Source organism: Melanotaenia boesemani, chromosome 15 (genome assembly GCF_017639745.1).
Source record: "Melanotaenia boesemani isolate fMelBoe1 chromosome 15, fMelBoe1.pri, whole genome shotgun sequence".
Classification (NCBI taxonomy): domain Eukaryota; kingdom Metazoa; phylum Chordata; class Actinopteri; order Atheriniformes; family Melanotaeniidae; genus Melanotaenia; species Melanotaenia boesemani.
The window spans coordinates 25,735,019-25,754,750 of NC_055696.1; the positions used below are offsets into that span (position 1 = coordinate 25,735,019).

Genomic DNA, 19,732 nt, shown 5'->3' on the forward strand with positions numbered 1-19,732 from the left:
GGGGTGTCAGAGATGGAGGCTGCAGTCAGGCTTTCTGGCACAAGAAGAGAGCAATGCTTTAGAGGTCTTCACTGCAAAGGCCAGCACGGCTGACAGGCTGGTCAATAATCACAACCACACTGCTTCACTCACTGCCTAATGAGACTAATTAAACATGCCATTAAAACACACACACACTGCACTGCCAACGTGATACATATCCATATGTATACACGCATTTGCATCTACAAAGGAAGTGTGTACTCAGTGTAAAATCTGCCTGTTTGGGTTTGTGTACGAGTGTTTGTGCATTATGCAAGACAAACAATCTGTTGCTCATTCTGTTTGATTAGGAGAAGCGACAAGCATCCGATGGATGACTTTAACCATAAAAACAACACTGTCTGAAGCTAACACACACCAGTGCTTCTCAGTAAATCTCTCGTTTCAGGGTCTTGGTTGGCAGCAGTCAACTGAGGCACCAAATCCTGTTTGGTTTCATCAAATGTGTGACACTGATAAAGGAGCACATTTAAAGCACATGTATCAAACATTTTGCAATTGCCCAATAAGTTTTCTATTTAATCACTTTAAGAGCGGTCGACCGGCAGCTGTGGTGGGACGTCATGGCCTTGTAAAGATGTTTTGGACCATCAAAGTGCTTCAGCACTGCTGCGGCTTTACCTCAGCCTTTTAAAGCTAATGTTAGTGACTTAAAACCACACGGAAATGTCGTGTTAAACATTCATTTCATGTATTTTTTTCTTTGATGGTTGTTTTTGTAGATTTAAATGTTAAGGTTGAGGTAGGAGATTCACTTGGTTGCAGTCTGTAACTTGACCACCAGATATCATTGTATCTCACATAGTGAAGTTTTAAACATTAACACTTTTAAAAAATAAATAATAATATTTAATTTCATATTTCTTTTATATTTAACAATTGTTTTAACCACAACAGGCAGTTTGAATGACTGAATGTTTAAAGTTTAAGTAATTTCCCTGGAATAATAAATAGGCTGTTACACAACTTGCTTTGTTTCAACTCTTAATTCAAATTACAGTTTTGTGATTTTAACTGACCGTCTTTGTTCTGCTGATTATCCTTGACAGTCTAAAAATATTAAATGTATCTATGTTTGGAGAACAACCTGATTAAGATAGAACATACAATCATGGGCCACTTTATTAGGTTCATCTGTTCTATTACTTAACACAAGTATCTAAGCAGCCAATCACATGGCAGCAGGTAGTCGTGTAGACGTGGTGAAGATGACTTGCTGAAATTCAAACTGAGCATTAGAATGAGGAAGAAAGGAGATTTAAATGCCTTTGACGTTGGTCTGAGTATTTACGGGGATTGTCACATACAACCATCTCTAGGGTTTACAGAGAATGGTCAAAAGAAGAGAAAATATCCAGTGAGCAGCAGTTGTCTGGACCAGAATGTTTTGCTGATATCAGAGGTCAGAGGAGAATGGGCAGACTGGTTGGAGATGACAGAAAGGCAATAGAAGATGGAAAAAACACTGCCTGGTCTGATGAGTCTCCATTTCAGCTCCACATTCAGATGCTAGGCTCAGAATTTGGTGGAAAACATGGATCCATCCTGCCTTGGATCAATGCTTCAGGCTGCTGCTGGTGTAATGGTGTAGGGGATATTTTCTTGGCCCACTTGCACACCAAGAATAAAAAAGGTGGTCCAACCCAGTAGTAGAAGGTGGTCCTGATGAAGTGGCTGGCGAGGTTCTATTTGGAGCAATGGCCATGAAAATAATTCATAATTTTGTGTATTGCTCTGATGTTTGACCACAACTATTGGGCCTTAATGCAAAATTGGAAGGAATTCCCACAGGACATATTAACTCATCACATATACAAAACATAAGTCGTCAAGTTACTGCTGCTATCTTGGTATAGTTAACCTAATCTCTGGGTGCTAAAGATTAGCACACATACAGTAGATGTTATGTTTTGCAGTGTTTGTGCTGGCGTTTGACAAATAAGGTGTTAAAGTCCCTTTTCCATTAATGAAAGCAAACTTTCATTAATTTAATCAATCTTGCTGTAGTGGCATCCGTTGAGAAACATTTTGGGTACCATGACATCTTGCTAAGAAAATCTGCTATCTTTGTCATTGCCCAGAATTCTTTGAACAGAAGCTAAAGAGAACACAATTATACCAGGATCTTTGTGGCCTGTGGCAGATTGGCCGTGTGCCAGGTTTAAAGTGCAGTGGAGGAGTTTAAAGTCAACTCTCTCCATCACAGCTTCCAGCCTTTTCCTGTCAATATAATGACAGTCAAACTTTGCCCTTGTCCATCTCTGTTGGTGCATTACCCTCCAGGCAGACACAGCTGAAGACCTCATTAGTGGAGCATAAAATGAAGTGGTGTTAACCTAACATAATGCAGACCAGGATGTGTTTGGCAACGAGTTGTTCATTCCTGCATACTGCCTCTTGTTTGAATTGTTTTTGGCTGTTTCAATGTTCAAATCATGAAACTAATCGATGTTACTTTAGCGTTCCTCACAAAGTCATAAAGAAAGAGAGCTGTGGATTTTATGGAAGGACAGAGTTAAGGCCCATTTATGCTTGGGCAAAAGATTGATACACAGATGAACAGACTCTTTCGTCCATCTCCTGTGTCTCCTGTAATTTGGCCTGTTTTGGGGGTCCTATGGATCTGTTCCTTAACGCAATAAAATGGAGAAATACCACCGGAAACCACAGGGGCAGTGTTGAGCAGAATAGCTGACGTGCAACCAGCGAAAAGAACAAGCCAGAGAAGAAGAGGAACAGGAAGAAGAAGAAGAAGAAGAAGAAGAAGAAGAAGAAGAAGAAAAAGAAGCAACAAAGACAACTGTAGAGATGACAGGAACTTCTGAAGAAACGCTGTGTGTGTGTGTGTGTGTGTGTGTGTCGGGTGTGTTGCGGTGGCAAACAACTTCATAGCGGTTCATTACCGCCACCAACTGGTGTCCGAAACAAAGGTCAGAAAGTGGAAGTGAACTCTTAACTCAGCACTGACCATTAGTGAATAAATTGACTTAACAACCATGGCAACGTAAAGGACGCATGGAATTATGTTATAGGACATTTGACAACATTTGACATGGACGTCCCTATTTACATACCTAGGGGAGCCTAAATGGGCCTTTAGCAGTAATCACTTAGATTAAGGGTTTGTAAAACATTTTACTTCAGTTGGTTATGGTCCCACTCTGTTAGCCTCTGCCATGCTTTGAGTTAATTTAGGCTTGAGGGACGTAAAAGTCGTAGCTGCTCGTTTTTCTTGTTGTTATTGCAGTTTCTAAACAACAACACACGAGTTGAGCTCATTTTAACTTGAGCTAACTTCATTCACCAGGATGTCCTAGCAATCTTTCTGATGAAGATGACGTAGATTACATTCACACTGCAGGTCTTAATGCTCAAATCTGATTTTTGACCAAAATCTGATTTTTTGCGTGGTCATTCACATCATTTCAATGCAACCTTCATCACACTCCAGTGTGACTGTTCGTGGTCCTGAGGTGACACGCATGTACAGAGGAAAACATAACGTCACGCAGTGAGTCGTGTCTTACTGCTTTTGCAAGTACTTGTGCAGTCGTAATCCAACAAAAGTAAGTCCAAAACTTCCCTTTCTATCCATTGACTAGCTGCATTGTTATCCACAAAGATTTGAAATTGCCACGTTCCCCTTCCACTGCTGTTGAATTGTGATGTTTTTCTGACTTCTGTGACGGCGGCAGGGGCTCAGGTGGTAGAGCGGGTAGTCAGAAGGTTGGCGGTTTGAATCCCACTTCACCCCAGTCATCTGTCATTGTGTCCTTGAGCAAGACACTTCACCCACCTTGCCTCCAGTGCCGGCATCCCCGGTGGATGAATGTTTGGTGGTGGTCAGACGTTTCTGTTAGTCTGCTCCAGGGCAGCTGTGGCTACATATGTAGCTTATCACCAAGTATGAATGAGGCATGAATGGATACAACATAAAGGGCTTTGGGTGCCTTGCAATGCGCTATATAGAACTAATCTAATTATTATTATTATTATTATTATTATTATTGTCAAAAGTCAGATGACCGTTCAGACTAAAGTCGCTTCGACTAAGATCATATATGTAATGGCATTTAAAAAAAATTGGTCATTAAGAAAATCTGTTATGAGTCCCATATGGAAAAAAAAAAAGAAAAATCTAAATTGAACTGCAGCGTGATTGACTTCTACGGAGAATCTGTGTCATGTTAGAGTGAAACATCCAGTTGTAGTTTGTTTACACAACAACTCTATAAAAACACCCTAATACGTACTTACAAGAGCAGAAACTATGCAGGATTTATCATTAAGGATCATAACTGCTTTCACCTACATGAAGAAGTTATTGATATCTAAGCATCTTTTTGGCCTTGTAGAAGCTCATCTGAAGCAGTAGTTCGAAATATCGGGGAACTGAATGGAACCTACAGAATAAAGTATTTTTGCTAAACCGTCACAAAATTTCTCCAATTCAACTTTCTTGGATAACATCAGGATCTATGTTATCACATAGCTCCACCCTTTTTAAAGGTATTTAGTGCGTGAATTTGTATCAAAACTGTAAAACACGTTGACAACATTAGCATTTTTTGTTTGCTTAACCACTTTTTTTAAAACCAGAGGTCATGTGATTAAATAATGTGTTGGTCAGCTGTTCCTGTTAAATTTGTTGTTTTACTTTTGTGAAATCCTCCTGTTTAAAACAAACATAATTTTGGGGATAAAACAACAAAAACATGGACTCAGTTTAGGTTTAAGTCTGAAGTTTAGCAGTTCTAGCTGGAATCACTTGTGAAGTTTGCAGAACCTAAATGCATCATTACATCTCAAGGCAGCCGGAACAGACAAGAGTCTAACATCAACACACAGGTAATCACTGCATCTACGTTTCCTGTAACGTTAAGATCCTCCTCTAGGACGCAGAGGCAGCTTAGATGCAACAACACAGGAAAACTTAAACATTAAATTTGTACCAAATATAAATGGCTGCCATGAACATGCTCATCCAACATTAGAAAGCAGGAATGAAAGGAAGCTGTCACAGTGGAACTGGAAAATCATGCTGCATAGAAATATGATGGATATGAACTATGATGATTATGAGAGCATTAGTCTTTCTAAGCTGTTTTAAGGCTTAGAGGAAGCCCTCTGAGTGTGTAATATACTGTACATTAGAGCAGGTAGTCAGAAAAAGTGACAGATTTGGAGCAAACAGGAATTCAGTTACTTTACAGTTCAGGGTTCATTTTTTGTGGTAATTACTCTTTAAACCAGAAAGAAAAGCTGTGACTGGCTACACGAACACACCAGCCACAACAATGCATGAGCCAAACACAAACACAGGTGTACAGCTGTAGTGGGAGGTTGTTTGTGAACAAACACTGCACTGTTAAGAGTTGGGGACCCATTTCACCCTCAATAGATCTCCATCCTTTAAAAAAAAAAAGTGGTCTTTTTCCTTCATTTGCATTTCACGTTTCTCTCGAGGGGCTCCATTATGGCTCTGAGTGGCTCCTTCTTGCTCAGATTTCTGAACAGGCGTCCATTAGCATAGCTGCTGCTGTCTCTCCTCCTGCCCAGTGTCTTTAGGGCCTCATTTTGGCTCAGGCTGCTGTGTCCATCACTCTGCCATTAAGGGCTTTCATATCCTGCTTGCGTCCAACTGGGGATCAGTTTCTTAAAATCGGGTCCTCATCAGGGGCTGAAAAGAGGGAGGATTGTGCTGAGCTGTGACTCTCCATTCCCACCTCCTCCCTTCCTTGCGCCACACTGCTGCTACATGTACGTTCAACATCTGGCTGCTTTACTCATATCAGCCATCTCAGAGTCACTGTTACAGCCAGAGATTCACATGCCATGCAAAGGCCATTCACTGTGTGAAACGCTTTGACTCGATTTATTGGTGCAATTAAAGTGGATGTAAGTGCCAAAAATGTGTTGCAGAATTAGTTCAACTGACGTTTCTACTGAAGAAATACAGATACATCCCATTTCTTTTTGAATTTCAGGTTGCCCCTGAACTCCGGTGAGTCAGCACAAATTTTGAGGGCTTTAAAGTACAGTAAAGGTACTAAATGTAGAAGATTGTCCTGGAAGATAGAGTTTTATAAACATCATCTATCTACCATTGAAAACCTTGAGTTTTAGGTTATAAGTGTTTTAGGTTGCAGTCACCAAACCTGGGGCTCCTGCATCGTGCCTCATTTTAGTTTGCAGCATATAGCACATCCTGGCATTACAAATGACAAGTAATGCAGTTGCATGCACGTATGTGTGTGTGTGTGTGTGTGTAGGTTTGTGTGTGTGTGTGTGTGCGTGTGTGTGTGTGTGTGTGTGCATTGACAAATGCATGGCAGTCTCTTACCATGATGGTGGTCACAATAACAGTTCGGTTCTCCATCCCAGTTGTGTCATTAGGATGAAGTGGAGAGTCCTGGATCAAAACTAGCTTGTCTGCATCATTCCAATAACCAATCTGCAGGGAAACAAAAGATTATTACATATTATACTCAAAGATTTGCATACACTAATATTGAGTATTGTGGCACATACACAACTCTAAAGATTTTTTTATGTAGTTAAATGGAGCCCTTTGGCTCGTCTGCACAGTGGATAGTGTGGTTCTTTGCATCGAAGTGTCCTCAGAAGAAATTGTGTGACCAAGCTCTTTATTTTACAAATGTGAACCTTCGTTATCAAATCTCAAATCTTGTTATTTGACACGATTTGACTGGCACTGTATATGTGTCACCTTATATACACATCACCGAGAGCTGTTGGATTTGCGGGTGCGATTGATGATAAGCACTTTTTGTATAATATGCACTTTTATGCTATTTTACATTATTGATTGTTCTTTTTCTAACTATGTCCTTTTGTGCTGGAGAGCAAATTTTATAATAATTTAACTTCTCTGTTTAATTTGTAATTTTATTTTTAGTTTCATTTACTGATTTAATGATGAAATATTTATTCATTATATTTATATTAATATTTCTCCTCAGTTTATTTCTCTGCTTTAAACTCACATTTAGGATAAGTTTAAAAGAGTTTAAACCAGCAAAAATAAATAAATAAATAAATAAATAAAAAAAATAAAATAAAAATAAAAAGGAAACTAGAGAAAAGATGTTTTTCTTTAAAGATCTAATGTTTTTCAGCTCGGCTGGTTGTTCCAGTGGTGTATAGTCTGGAAAATGTCAACCAGCTTTAAAGTGAGAATATTTATAGCTTGCGTAAAATTAGTGCCATTTTGCCCTCAGAGAAAAATGAATAAACATAAAAATGAAAAAAATCTGGGGTCATGATAACTTTCCCATTGGTACTAAAAGATTTAAGACTTTCCACTGGTCCCACATAAACCATAATACTGATACGGGGGGTTTTGTTAAGAAGCTAAAAACCTAAAAAAAACAAAAAACAAAAAAAAAAACAACAACAAAAAAAACAAACAAAAAAAAACAAAAAAAACATTTTGATTTAAAATAGCAGCATTTGGCTTCCTGAGTTTTCCAGCACTAGAAAGCGTGGAGGTGATGCAACAGAGTGGTAAATAAGGCTGGGTGACAAATCTCTGCCAGTGGTTGAAATTAGTTCATATCTGGCAAAAAGTCTTATTTTAAACACTGATTTGATGTTTTTGTTTGTCAAATATGGGGTTTAAATGAATAATGGATCATTGTATTTTACTCTATATTACACATCAGCCAATCCGTTCTGTTTGTATTCCTCTAAGCCGTAAAAACATCTTACAACATGCTGTGATGCAGCAAGTTGTAAGAATGACTAGTTGCAAGTCTTAAAGACGATGCCAGTTTCAGGATCAATGAAACTGGCATCGAGTTTTTGCCTCTTTGTGACTCCACATTCAGCTGTTGTTAGTATCATCATACAGAAATCCTTCAGGGTCAAGTTGACTAACTGGAACTGACAGACGGGTCGTGTTGAGGTCATATTAGCATCTTGTGAGTAGGGACTGTTGAAAAGATGTACACGGAACAGGTCGGCCGACACCTGATGTTATAATAATAATAATAAAAATAAAAAAATAAAAAAATAATAAAAAAACAACATGTGGGTATCTGTTGTGTGAAACTGTGTTGTAATGTTTTGATCATACAGCAGACCAAACCACAGCCATGAACAGCTCTGAGTCAGTCAGAGTGGAAGAAGAGCTGTAGACCTCCTGTGTGCTGATCAAGATGATTGAGGGACAGTGAAAATGTGGGAGAGAGGCTGCGACCCTCTACACGCACACATTTTAAACCCACACACACACACACACGCTCCGTGTCCTGACTGGACCTCCACTGTGGCGGAGGAAGACAGGCCAAAGCAGCTTTTGATTGATGGGAACTAGTCTCCTTGTTGCTTCCTCCTCCTCCTCTTCTCCACCAGTCTACCTTGATTGCTTTCTGTTTCATTTCATCCTCTCCCCATCACTCTCTCAAGCGCTCACTCGCCGCCTTGTTTTTCCCATTTTCCCTCAATTTCATCAACAGACATCCATCCTTTCATACCAGAGGTGGAGGCTGAAGCTTTTTTACAGCCAACTTATGATAATAAAAAAATGGCAGACTACATATTATATCACTCCAACCCTCAAATACTGCACATGACAGCAACCTACACATGTCTCTAATCATATAACGATGTAGACAGCAGCAACAGTGGAGGAGTGGAAGTTAGTTAACGAGTCTCCACAATGTCACTGATAATTGAAGCAACAGAGTTAAAACAAACAGATGACAACCAGGTGAATTTCTATGCGACAATAAACCTTTGTAGCTGTGGCTAACTCACATAGCATAGTGGGAAATAGCAGCACTGAATGACAATAATAAATAAATGGATATGGACTGCATAAGAGTTACAAATGCAGTGAAGCTATATTCAAAATGATCTCCACATTTAAAGAGAAAAAATCTTTGGTGTCCAAAAATCCACTGAGAACTGGGTTGAAATGCACAGACGTGTTTAGCATTCATAAAAAAAAAAAATAATAATAATAATTACCTTGTAGGAGTTGAGTTGGTCCTAAGAATCAAATTAAATGAATCTAAAAGCCAATCAAGTTCTGCACCATTACTCATTAATTTGAGTCATGAGTGTAGAAGCAGGGATGCATGGAAGACTGCAGCCATCGCAGGACCAAACTGAGTAGCCCTGCATAAAGGTATGCATGGATAACTTGCATATCTGAGATCTGATAAAATAAAATGTCCTAATTTCTTTTCTTTTAGAATATGTGGCTTCCAAAAAAATCTATAATAATACAAAATAAGACAATTTTCCACTTTTAAATAAAAGTGCTCAGAGGTAAAAGCTAAATCTAAATATTGGATATTTTAATGGCATCATGTAAAATGGATGAGAAAAATCCCCAAATTATGTGCATTTTCAAATATGTAATATCTGGAAAACCTTTGAAACATGTCAAAAAATGGAATATCAGTACTTGATATGTTGCTTTCACACTTTTTGAGGCTGTTGTGGATATCTGTATATTCATGTTTTATTTAAATCTCAAGTTCTATAAGAGACTGAGTTGAAATATTCCTTAACTAATTGTGCAGTTATGTCATTATGGACAAACCATGTGATCCACATTTTAATTTTCTTTTAACCTATCATTTAAGCACATACTACCGATGCATTAAAGATAAACAGTTTAGACGTTAATATCATGGCAAAACCATAAAACGCTGCTACTCAACCCTCACTCATCCACAAGTGATAGCAGTGTGGTGTGATGTTTTACCCTTCTGGGTCCATTATTCTTCAGTTCAAACACGTCCATAGTGTAGTTGACTCTGCGGCCATAGTGGTCAAACTGGACATTACCTGTTAATCCCTGCAGCCGAACCTGCACACAGAGGAGAACACAAAATAAATACACACCATGACGTGAAACAGATAACAATAACAGTGGTGAACTGACGGACAACCTGCAGAACATTATAACGGTATGTATTCACCATGTAGTTTAGATTTAGTAGGATAAGCAAGCTTAAAAAATGTATTCGTTTAGTTGCTTTCATTGACTTGATTGTACAATAATAGTAAAAAAAATTACATTTATCCAAACTGGATAGGATTTATTTCTTAACATCAGATAACTGAATTAACCCTTTAAAGCCTGAAGCAATAAGAAATAGGGAAGACAAGTTTTTTTTTTTTTTTTTTTTTTTTATTCTGAAGTCTTTATTTGGCCCTTTTAACAAAAATATGTGTCAGGTTGTGTACAGCAGGGTTTTGAGCAAAGTTTCTACCCGAAAGTGATGCAAAAGGTCTAGAAAACTGTTTGTATCACATGTGATACATAAGGGTTAAGTTTCCAACTTTAAAAGGAAAAGTTAAAAATTTTAAGATTTTCTTTTTCCAGGGTTTAATGCCTCAATGATAATTCTGCCTGACCTAAGGGTTTCCACCCTGCATGAATGTCTTTGCCCAAAAATGTAAATACATGTCAAGGCTCAGACTGTAAAGATCAGAGCAAATATTATATCAGTGAGAAAAACACAGAAATCCTACATGCACACATATTTTATGTAAAGCATTGACAATAGAAGACCAGTATCTCACTCACCTGTTTGAGAGTACGCTCCATGTCAATGCCCTGGTTCCACGGGGCGGCAGGGTTAGCGAGGCAGTCACCTGCGTTTCCTCTTCTGGAAATATCCACCTTCTGCCTGCGCAGGTTCCTGAAGGCCTCGGCCATCACCATTACCCCATCATATGTTAGCGCTGAGGTGTACTGGAAGACAGGAGGTGATCAGAGACAGAGATGTTACTGTGTGAGGAGGCAGGTGGGGCTTATGCACATGTTCCAGGTACTCTGTGAGGAATCATACAACTCTGGTTGAAGGAGAGAGAGCATGTGATTTGTAAATTGCTGTCCTTGTACACCTCTGTTGTGGCTACGCAGCAGTGGGGATATACAATAGGAAAAAGGTATGAAGCAAATTAAATGCTGATTTAGCCAGACAGGTGTAATGTTCTGCTGGTCAGATCTTTTCAGAAACAATCTGTGCAAGGCTGCCTCAGAGAGTACATAGAGTTTTTGCAGAACCAAGCAGTACGACATAACGTCTTGGCTGTTACAGAGGTGCAGCAGTTTTACTCTGCCCATTATTTCTGGAAATAGAAAGGACGACAGGGAGAGACGAGTATATTCCCCTAAATGTATGCCTCCCAATTTTCCCTCATCTATCTTTGACCTGAAGACTCTGGCTTGCATCTGATTAGTTGGGCCCAAAAAATTCCCACTGTCCCTCCAGAGCTATACATTTGCCTAAAACTCACCTCTGGCACGACTGAGAACTAATTGAGTGAATGACAAAAAGGCAGCAAGACTGTGAGTGAGTGGCACGGAGGGAAACGAGGGAAGAGGCGAGTGTTTTGTCCAGCCGAGAAGCAGCCTGGCATTAATTATCCCAGCTAGCAGGAGTTCATTAACTTTGCCTCCGGCCGGGGGTGAATCCTATTCATTAGCCCACTGCTCACTGTGACATTATGGCTTTCAACAGAGACTGCTGCACCCTATCCTCTGTTGTTCTTTGACAATCTGCCCACAGTAACACCGTCATGCAGCCAAAAAGTGAAGGTGCAGGACAGACTCACCAACAGTTTTTCACTGCTATCCACCTCCTTATATCTTTATACAAAGATAACATCTATTTAATATAGTTGTGTGTGACCGACCAGATCAATGCCATTATATCCAGCTACAGTCGTGTGCATGGATCGTCCAACTCTGTCCACATCCATTTAAATTACCAAGCCAGCTTTATTTCTAAAGCACTTTAAAAACTGTAGGTACTGATTGACGTGTTGAACATTAAGAATGTGTAAAATATTATATCAACATAAATTAAGTTTAAGAACATAAAACAATGTAAAATTAGACCAACACTAAACTAAAAAAAACAATGAAAAATTTGATAAAAACCAAAATTAATATACATTGATAAAATCAACTCTCATGCTAAATCAAAGGCCAATTAGAAGACTCAAACTGGTTTGGGATAAGAGGTTAGCAGAGGTTAAGCACATTAACCCTTAAAACTGCCATTTTTTTTTTTTTTTTTTTGGTAAAGATGCCTGTAGAAACTGAAGCTTTTAATCCCAGTCAGCATGCAGACACTATGTTTCCAGGACAGCCTCAGCTGTCAGATTATGAGGCTAAAATGATGTTAAATGAATGTATCAATAGATGTAGCAGCATAAAGACCAACCAGAAGAAGAAAACAGGATTTATTACCGACAGAACTCTGTAGAAATAGCACACAGATCAACAGCGACCAAGCCTTTTCTAATCTGCACATCATTCTCTTGGCTTTCAGGAGAAAAAAATATTGGTATTGAAACAAACAGACAATAGAAACTATTTACAGATTTACACTTTTGCCTAATTTTTTTCCCCCTCATTTACCTACTATCCTCACAAAACCAACTTGTCTCCGTGGCTTTATTCCAGCCCCAAATGTGAAGCCTATGCGGAAGTGCACAAAAAAAAAAACAAAAAAACAAAAAACAAATGCAGTTCACCCCTCATCCGCTAGGGGCTGGCTCCAAAACAGAACAAATCCCCATAGACTCCCATGTTAAAAAGGCCAACTTCACAGCAGAAATAAACATGTTTAAAACCTGGTACAAAAAGCCATTTTTAGGATTAATAGGTCAAGTTTACCTTTATGACAACTGTGAGGGGGGTGAATTTTTTTCTAACTTATCCATTTGGATGTTTTTTAATCTTGAAATTCAGCATAATTAGGGGCGTGTCCTTTTGATTGACAGGTAAGAAGGGAAAGTGCAGCACAAACGTGGTTTTTAGCCAGCTAACAGCTTTCCTTAGCTTTAGCCCACTTTAGCTTTAGCTGGTTAGCTGCCGATACGCAGGGTTAGCTTGGTTAGCTCTTAGCTACAGGCAGCTCATAGTTTGATGCTTGTCAATCATCCACTCCCACCTTTACAGTCCCCCTCTCAGCTTGACCTCTATGCCCATTTTGGATTTTCCAGGAATCACGACACGCGGGACGCTACCAAGATGGTGGTGGTGGGAACGCCCAACGAGCTTCACTTTTGCTCTTCAGAAACCTATGGGTGACGTCAAGGAGGCTCCATCCATCTTTTATATACAGTCGATGTTCCAGCCATAGAGGAGCATTATTTTTCTTCTTTCCAGACACACATAGAACTTTCTGCTCACTTGTTGATCTTTGGCTGCTTCTGATTGGACATTACCATCAATCTAAGCTTTTCTGATTGGTGGAAAGTTTGACAGGAAGTGGCTTCATCATTATTTCCAGGTCTAAATAGAGGTCTCTTAGCAACAAGATCACCTAAAGGGTAAGCTATGAATCACAATTTACCCCACAGAGCTGCACACTACCACTCCTGAGACACTGATGATGATAAAAGAGAGAAACTACTCAAAGTAGATTTCTTAACAAATCAGCAATGTTGGTATTTAAGAAATGTAGAATAAGATGTAGAAAAGTGTACATGACATTCTTGGATGAGTAATTTAACAACTGTTACAGCACATTTCTAACATGCCTCTGAGCAACTGAAAATTTAAAAGTAGTCTGACCACAATGGGGAGACAGCAGTAGATGGTATGTTCAGTCAGCAGCATGACAGCCAGGTGTTCAGCCTCTTTTATTACAAACTCTGTATTACAAATTCTGTATTGTGGACAAACAAAGGATGAAGAGCTGACTGGAAAATAAGGCAAAAACATCTGAAAAATGCTTGAACTCCACTAACCAACAGTCAGGCAGATGGTGCAGAAACAGAGAAAACTGAAGCTCATCGTTCACCTCCCCAGTAAACCAAAAAAGACCACACTGAGAGCAGGTATGCAGCAGTGAGTAGGTTCACTAAGGAACCCACAGTAAACAGCTACAGGCCTGTTTCACACTGATAACCAGTTTGATCAATTATATCAATTCAGTGATATTCATACATTTGCTGTTATCACAAATTCTGCCAAAAAACAATTTTAATTCAATGACTTAATTTCACACAGTCACTACCATTCACATCAAGTTACAGAAAGCAGATAAATTATTAAAATATAATTTTATTCCTGAACTCAGTTAGATATTTAAATGAACAACAATCTGTTCTTTTAACATGAATATGATCTGAAGTGGATTTTATGGAATTGTATTTGGATTGGTGAAGCATGGTGGTGGTAGTATTATGTTCCGGACCTGTTTTGCTGAATCTGGGGAAGTCATAGTTTTTTATCATTGATAGAAAAACTAAATAAAATCAGTAAATTCTGCAGTAAAATCTGAGTATATTTTTCATAAAACTAAATACTTGTCTCTTACCCTGTCTCTTAAGAAGACACGGTTTAAATTCTTCCCAGCTGATGTGCAAGGCTGATCAGCTGTTAAGGTGAACGTGTAGTTACAGTTAATTCAACACAAGGGTTTAAAATGTAAAACCTCCTTAATTTTTGTGACTTACAGATTTTTTTGTCCTTTTAGGACAGGGTTGTTTTTGTAGGTATTAAAACCCTGAATGATATTTTGGGTCTTATACAAGCTGTCTTGGTGTATAATCATAATCAGAAAACCACATTTATATCTGGAGGTGGTCTCCTCTGTGCTTTGCCTGGATGACTCAAACAGTGCGACCATAACTGTAGGAAATCTTTTCACTTTAATGAAAGGCCACTTATAATCCATGAAACAACAAGGACTCCCTCATCAGTTGAGCAGACTCAATGAGCCACCATGGGCATGGGCATGTAGGGGAGTAGCTGGACCACTTAGTGCCAACATGCTTCAGCATAGACTTTGATGGCCTTCATGTTATTTGATCATCACTAGCCTTGCAAGCAAAGTGTCAGAAAAACTGATTACAGGTGCTTTTAGCTGTCCCCACATATCACATTACCCACACTTGGCACATTACAGCAGTCCCTGTTATTTCTCATGATGTTTAATCACTCATGTCCATTTTTTTTGGGACAGAAACATACTGAGAATACTTAAAGATATCATCAGTGAATACATATGCTTGTAATCTGAGTTTAATAACAGTAGGTGCAAAAGTTCTGTTATTTCATGACTTTCAATTTCAAACATGTTAATATTTTGGAGCATTTTAAAAAGATAAACTCTTAAACAATGTTATTGCTAATAATTCAAAGTTAGGGTCAATTGGCCCAAAATGCAGTTGTAGTAGCATTTTTTTAAATGAAGATTTAATAGTAAAAAATCAGACAAACTGCCTAAATGGGAGGATTTTCATGTTTAAACACTGCCAGTGTTGTACCATCTACCTCTAACCGGGGAAATGTTTTATCATGAAATCCTCCTGTACAAGGCTGCATGAGTACAGATCAATGCAGTTACACATCATATATTAATTTTCTAATTCCTAGATGAATTGTGCTGCTATCCTTTGATTCAGAGGAAGTAATGTGTCTCTTTTAAGGCTGAGATAAAAATTCTAATTCTTTACTGTGTTCGTATCACACATTTCTTGATTCTGTTGAGATATCTGTTGGGACCAACATTATACATACACCCTCTTGCAAATTCCATTTATTTTGGGTAAGTTATTTATGACAGGAATCAGAAAAAAAACGAGGTTTTGCTGCTCTGCACCACTGAAACATGCAAATACAGGATTTGATGTGTAATCTATACAGTAAATAGTACAATTGCTAAGTGGTGTGGTTTATTTATTAATCACCACACCCTCTAAATATAACTTCAAATGAGCCAATACATGCACAACAGGTGCATTTGGGGTTACCTACAACGTGCATGACTTTATATGTAAATTTAGCATCCTGCGTGTTAGCATCATGCGTAAACAAGCTCTAACATGGTCGTCTTCACTGTGTAAATACTTGCTGTCACAGAGGGAAGTGTCATTAGATCACTACCCGCTGATTTCTGAAACTTTTAAACACTGAGCATCACTTTGCAAAGTGAGTAAACATGCCAGAGGAAGGCCCAAGTCACCGTGGTGTTAATATATTAGCAGAGATCCAGGCTAACTGTGACTCAGGCTGTGGACAACTTAGTGGGGAGCAGAGTAATTTAGGCTGAGTGGATTTCCAGGAGAGAGAGCAATTTATCAAGAAATGTAGTGAGCAGAAACACACACACAGACACACACATAATTCCATGTGATATCACCCTGTGGTGTAAACTTTTAATTTGAACCACCCCAATCCATCAGACACACACACACACACACACACACACACACACACACATGCAATTTGCTTGACTCACACCACTTTCACTCCACTGCATCTGGTTTTTAAAATAGAAATCTTTGTTGGACACAGATTTGCTGGAGGGAGGAGGTTTGCAAACCACCATGGCGGGATGCCTTCTTGCCCCAGTGCCATTTGCAATCTGTGTGTCTGAAAAGAATTTAAAGTGGGTCATTCTGTCATATCGCTGCATGTGACAGCAGTGGATAAGACAGAGCAGACTGTTGATGGTGATGCCTGTTCCTCATTTGTGCATGCACCTTAAATGTGATTCCTCACAGGTTTCTCTCTTTTCTGCTACACAGAGAGATTATTAAAGGTTACTTTTGCATGTTTATCACCAAAAAGTGGCAAATCATTTGCTGCACATTCTTCAAACACATCTGGTTTATGTACATTTCTAGTTCCAGTCTGAAAAACAAATTGAGGACATTTGAAAGTCATTGGCAATCTCACATAGTACCTTAGTAAAATGGCTAAACAAATGCTTTCTTTTAAGCCAGGAACAGTGAGGTTGCTGCTTCTAGCTGCAGCCATGATGAGACAAACACTGTGCAAGTTGCTCAGATTCGATCCTATTTGGACATGTGATACCTTGGGTGGGGCGTCCGAGCCTGGGTATTCCCTCTGATCCAGCTTATTCCAGCGCTGCATCAGTTTGATGACCATGGGGTTACTGAAGTCAACTAGCTGGAAGCCTGTCACATTGGCCCCGCCATGCATGAAACGCTCCAGGTTGATGTCCTTAAAACCCTTGAGGGACAACAGGGGAAAAGAGCTGTCACGAATCCATCAACAGACTCAAGCACATAAATAATAAGGACGACAGTGAAGGCAGGAGCATTTCTTCATGTTGATGACAGAATTTTCTTACATTATTAGCCAATAACAACCAGCTACTACACTAGAATTTATTTACTGTGCATATCAGGAGAGTAAGATGAACATGCTCCATTTATTTCACAGATCCAGAATGTCGAGCATTTCAGTTCCAAGCAACCTTCTGGACATTTGCCAAAGATTCAACCGATGATAATTTGCAGAGAATAAATGCATATTTTGCTGCTTCACACAACAGATAGAAATAAAAGGATAAATAATAGAGATAAGATTAAAGAATCGCTAGTCTTTTATTATTCGAGCATTAATGCTGCATCATATGATGAATACAATAAATACAGTTAAATTGATGAAGATACAGCAATTCATCACATTTCAGGCAGAAAACAACATGTCTGCTTTAAAATAGAATGACTGAGACAAATCCAGTGATTCCAGAAAGTCCAGTCAGGGCTTCTCTGTTTATTTGATTTGGGCATGTTAATGGAAAACTGTTTTGGGAATACAGATCTTACGTTTAAATTAGAGAATTTAACAACATAAATAAACTCTGTAAATACACAAATTTGATGTACAGTTATGGCTCAAATCTGCAAACCTGCAGGTAAAAATGAACTTGCATGAAGAGCTTTTACTGTTGGCTGAAAATATATTTGCTTTTAATCATGTGTGTGTGTGGTTAATTTGGCTGCTGTGTGTTTTCTTTGTGGAAGGTAAAGTGCAAGTAAAATGATATAAAGCTTAGAAGACAAGCTTGGTTTAGGGGCCTTCTATAACAGCTATGATACAACTGCTGCTGTTTTTTAATGAACTAAATCCTTATTGTTTTATTTACATCATAAATTCAGAAATTTCATCCAGTCTGATATTTTAGATTTGCCCCCTGGAGGAATTCTCCGGTAACAAATGAAGGTCACAAGCAAGTATGTGAAAAATTCCACTCACCAAGTGGCTGCAAACAAAAGGTAAAAAAGCAAGTACATTAAAAATTGCTGATTCTGCAGACCTTAACTTTCTTTATTTTTGCTTTGAAGCTGAGCATTTCAACTCATCTATTTGGCACTGACAGTCTTTTGAAGCAAATCTTAAATGTGGAGCTTCTTGTTATTTTTGTATCTGCTCTGGAAGCTGCACGACGAGATAAACCTCCTGTGGACCAGATGACACATATTATTAGCCTCATTGCATAATTGTCTAAGTCATATTTTGGCTAAATTGTGATATCTGTCTAACTGTACTCTCCTAATATCTGATCCATTGTGCATCATTGCCTATAAAACCTTAAAATTTGACTTAGGCAATGCAAACAATGCACGAGTTTGATTAGTCTGAAGGCTCAACAAAAAGTCCACTTTGGTCACTGTGGAAGACATTTTACTTATTATGTCTTATTGCTTCATATATTCACTTCATCAAGGATTTATTTATCCCATTATTTATTTCATTATATACATTTTTTTCATTTATTCATTAATTGTTACTATATTTCACTTTTTATTACACTTTTACATTGTACATTTTACTCATGCTTTAATTCACTTTTAAGGTTTATTCTCTTCTCTACGAGGGTCAGATGAACTTTATCTGGTCCTTCCTCAGACCCTTACTTAGACTGGTTCTGGTGGAGACACAACTATGTGAGGTTGCGTTGACGCCAGTCCTGGGAGTTGTGTGCCCACCCAAGGTCTTCAGGAAGGAGGATTCTTTCAACTGAAATGTATAACTATTGTTTTTCCTCTTTCCTCCCCAGAGTCTCTTCTGACTTCATACGAGTTGGAAAGACCACCCTCATTACTTGCAAGTAACTGTATGTGTTCATTTCCCTTTAATAAATTTAGTTATACTTTTACTCATTCCTACAACAGTCACCTGCTTTTGCTGCACATTAAAAAATAAACAACATCATCACAACATCTTGAAGCAGGTTTAAGTTTTTAGTTTTTTTTCATCACTTAAATTTGCATGATGGGTGTTTACCTGTTCAGAGCCTCGGAACAAACTGGTTAACAGAGATAAACATCAAATTATTAAACTTAACCATAATTATTATGTCTTAAACACAAACCAGGATTAAATCCGAATTTCTGAGATTTGCATGAGTGGAAGATGTGCTCAAAGAGCAGACTTCAAAAAACTTTATTCATTGCAAAGTTGTATGTGTCGCCCATTTTTGCTTCCATGAAAGCAAAACAAGATTGATCTGCATCATAGTGATTTTCTGCTGTTTCAGATATTCATAGAAGATGCTTGAAAACCTGGATAGAGAAACATGGAGGCGAGAAAAGCTCAATGAGAAGAAGACAGGCAGGACAAGACAGAAAGTGTTCTTCTCTTACCAGATTGGCCATGATGTAATGGTAGCCTTTCACATGTTTCCCAACGCTGACAATCTGTGAGGAGGCAGAGCAGAGCTTGACGTTAATCTGACTGGATTACAGCATAGCATATGTTCATTACATTAAGTGATGCAGATGACAGGCGAGCCCATGTGTGTTGACACAGGGGTCCATCGGAGAAGATCGGATGTCTAAACAAATGAACGTGTGTCATCTCACAGAGGAAGTGAAATCAGCACATATTCAGAGACAGTTTTACTCAGGAGCTGACACCTGCTGGGAA

General features: G+C 38.6%; 1 protein-coding gene across 5 annotated transcripts in view; it reads right to left on the reverse strand.

The window, feature by feature from the left end:
* The window catches only part of gria4b (glutamate receptor, ionotropic, AMPA 4b), a 195,972-nt gene that overhangs the window by 57,265 nt on the left and 118,975 nt on the right, over window positions 1-19,732 (reverse strand). For all 5 annotated transcript variants that reach the window (XR_006012889.1, XR_006012888.1, XR_006012890.1 and 2 more), the window contains 5 exons: window positions 19,450-19,503; window positions 16,868-17,026; window positions 10,610-10,777; window positions 9,782-9,886; window positions 6,386-6,496 (listed from right to left, as the gene is read on the reverse strand). Coding sequence is in view for 2 of the 5 variants with exons in the window: in XM_042007758.1 (XP_041863692.1) it covers window positions 6,386-6,496; window positions 9,782-9,886; window positions 10,610-10,777; window positions 16,868-17,026; window positions 19,450-19,503 (597 nt within the window). In the remaining 3 variants the exon portion in view is untranslated. The remainder of the gene's footprint in view (window positions 1-6,385; window positions 6,497-9,781; window positions 9,887-10,609; window positions 10,778-16,867; window positions 17,027-19,449; window positions 19,504-19,732) is intronic.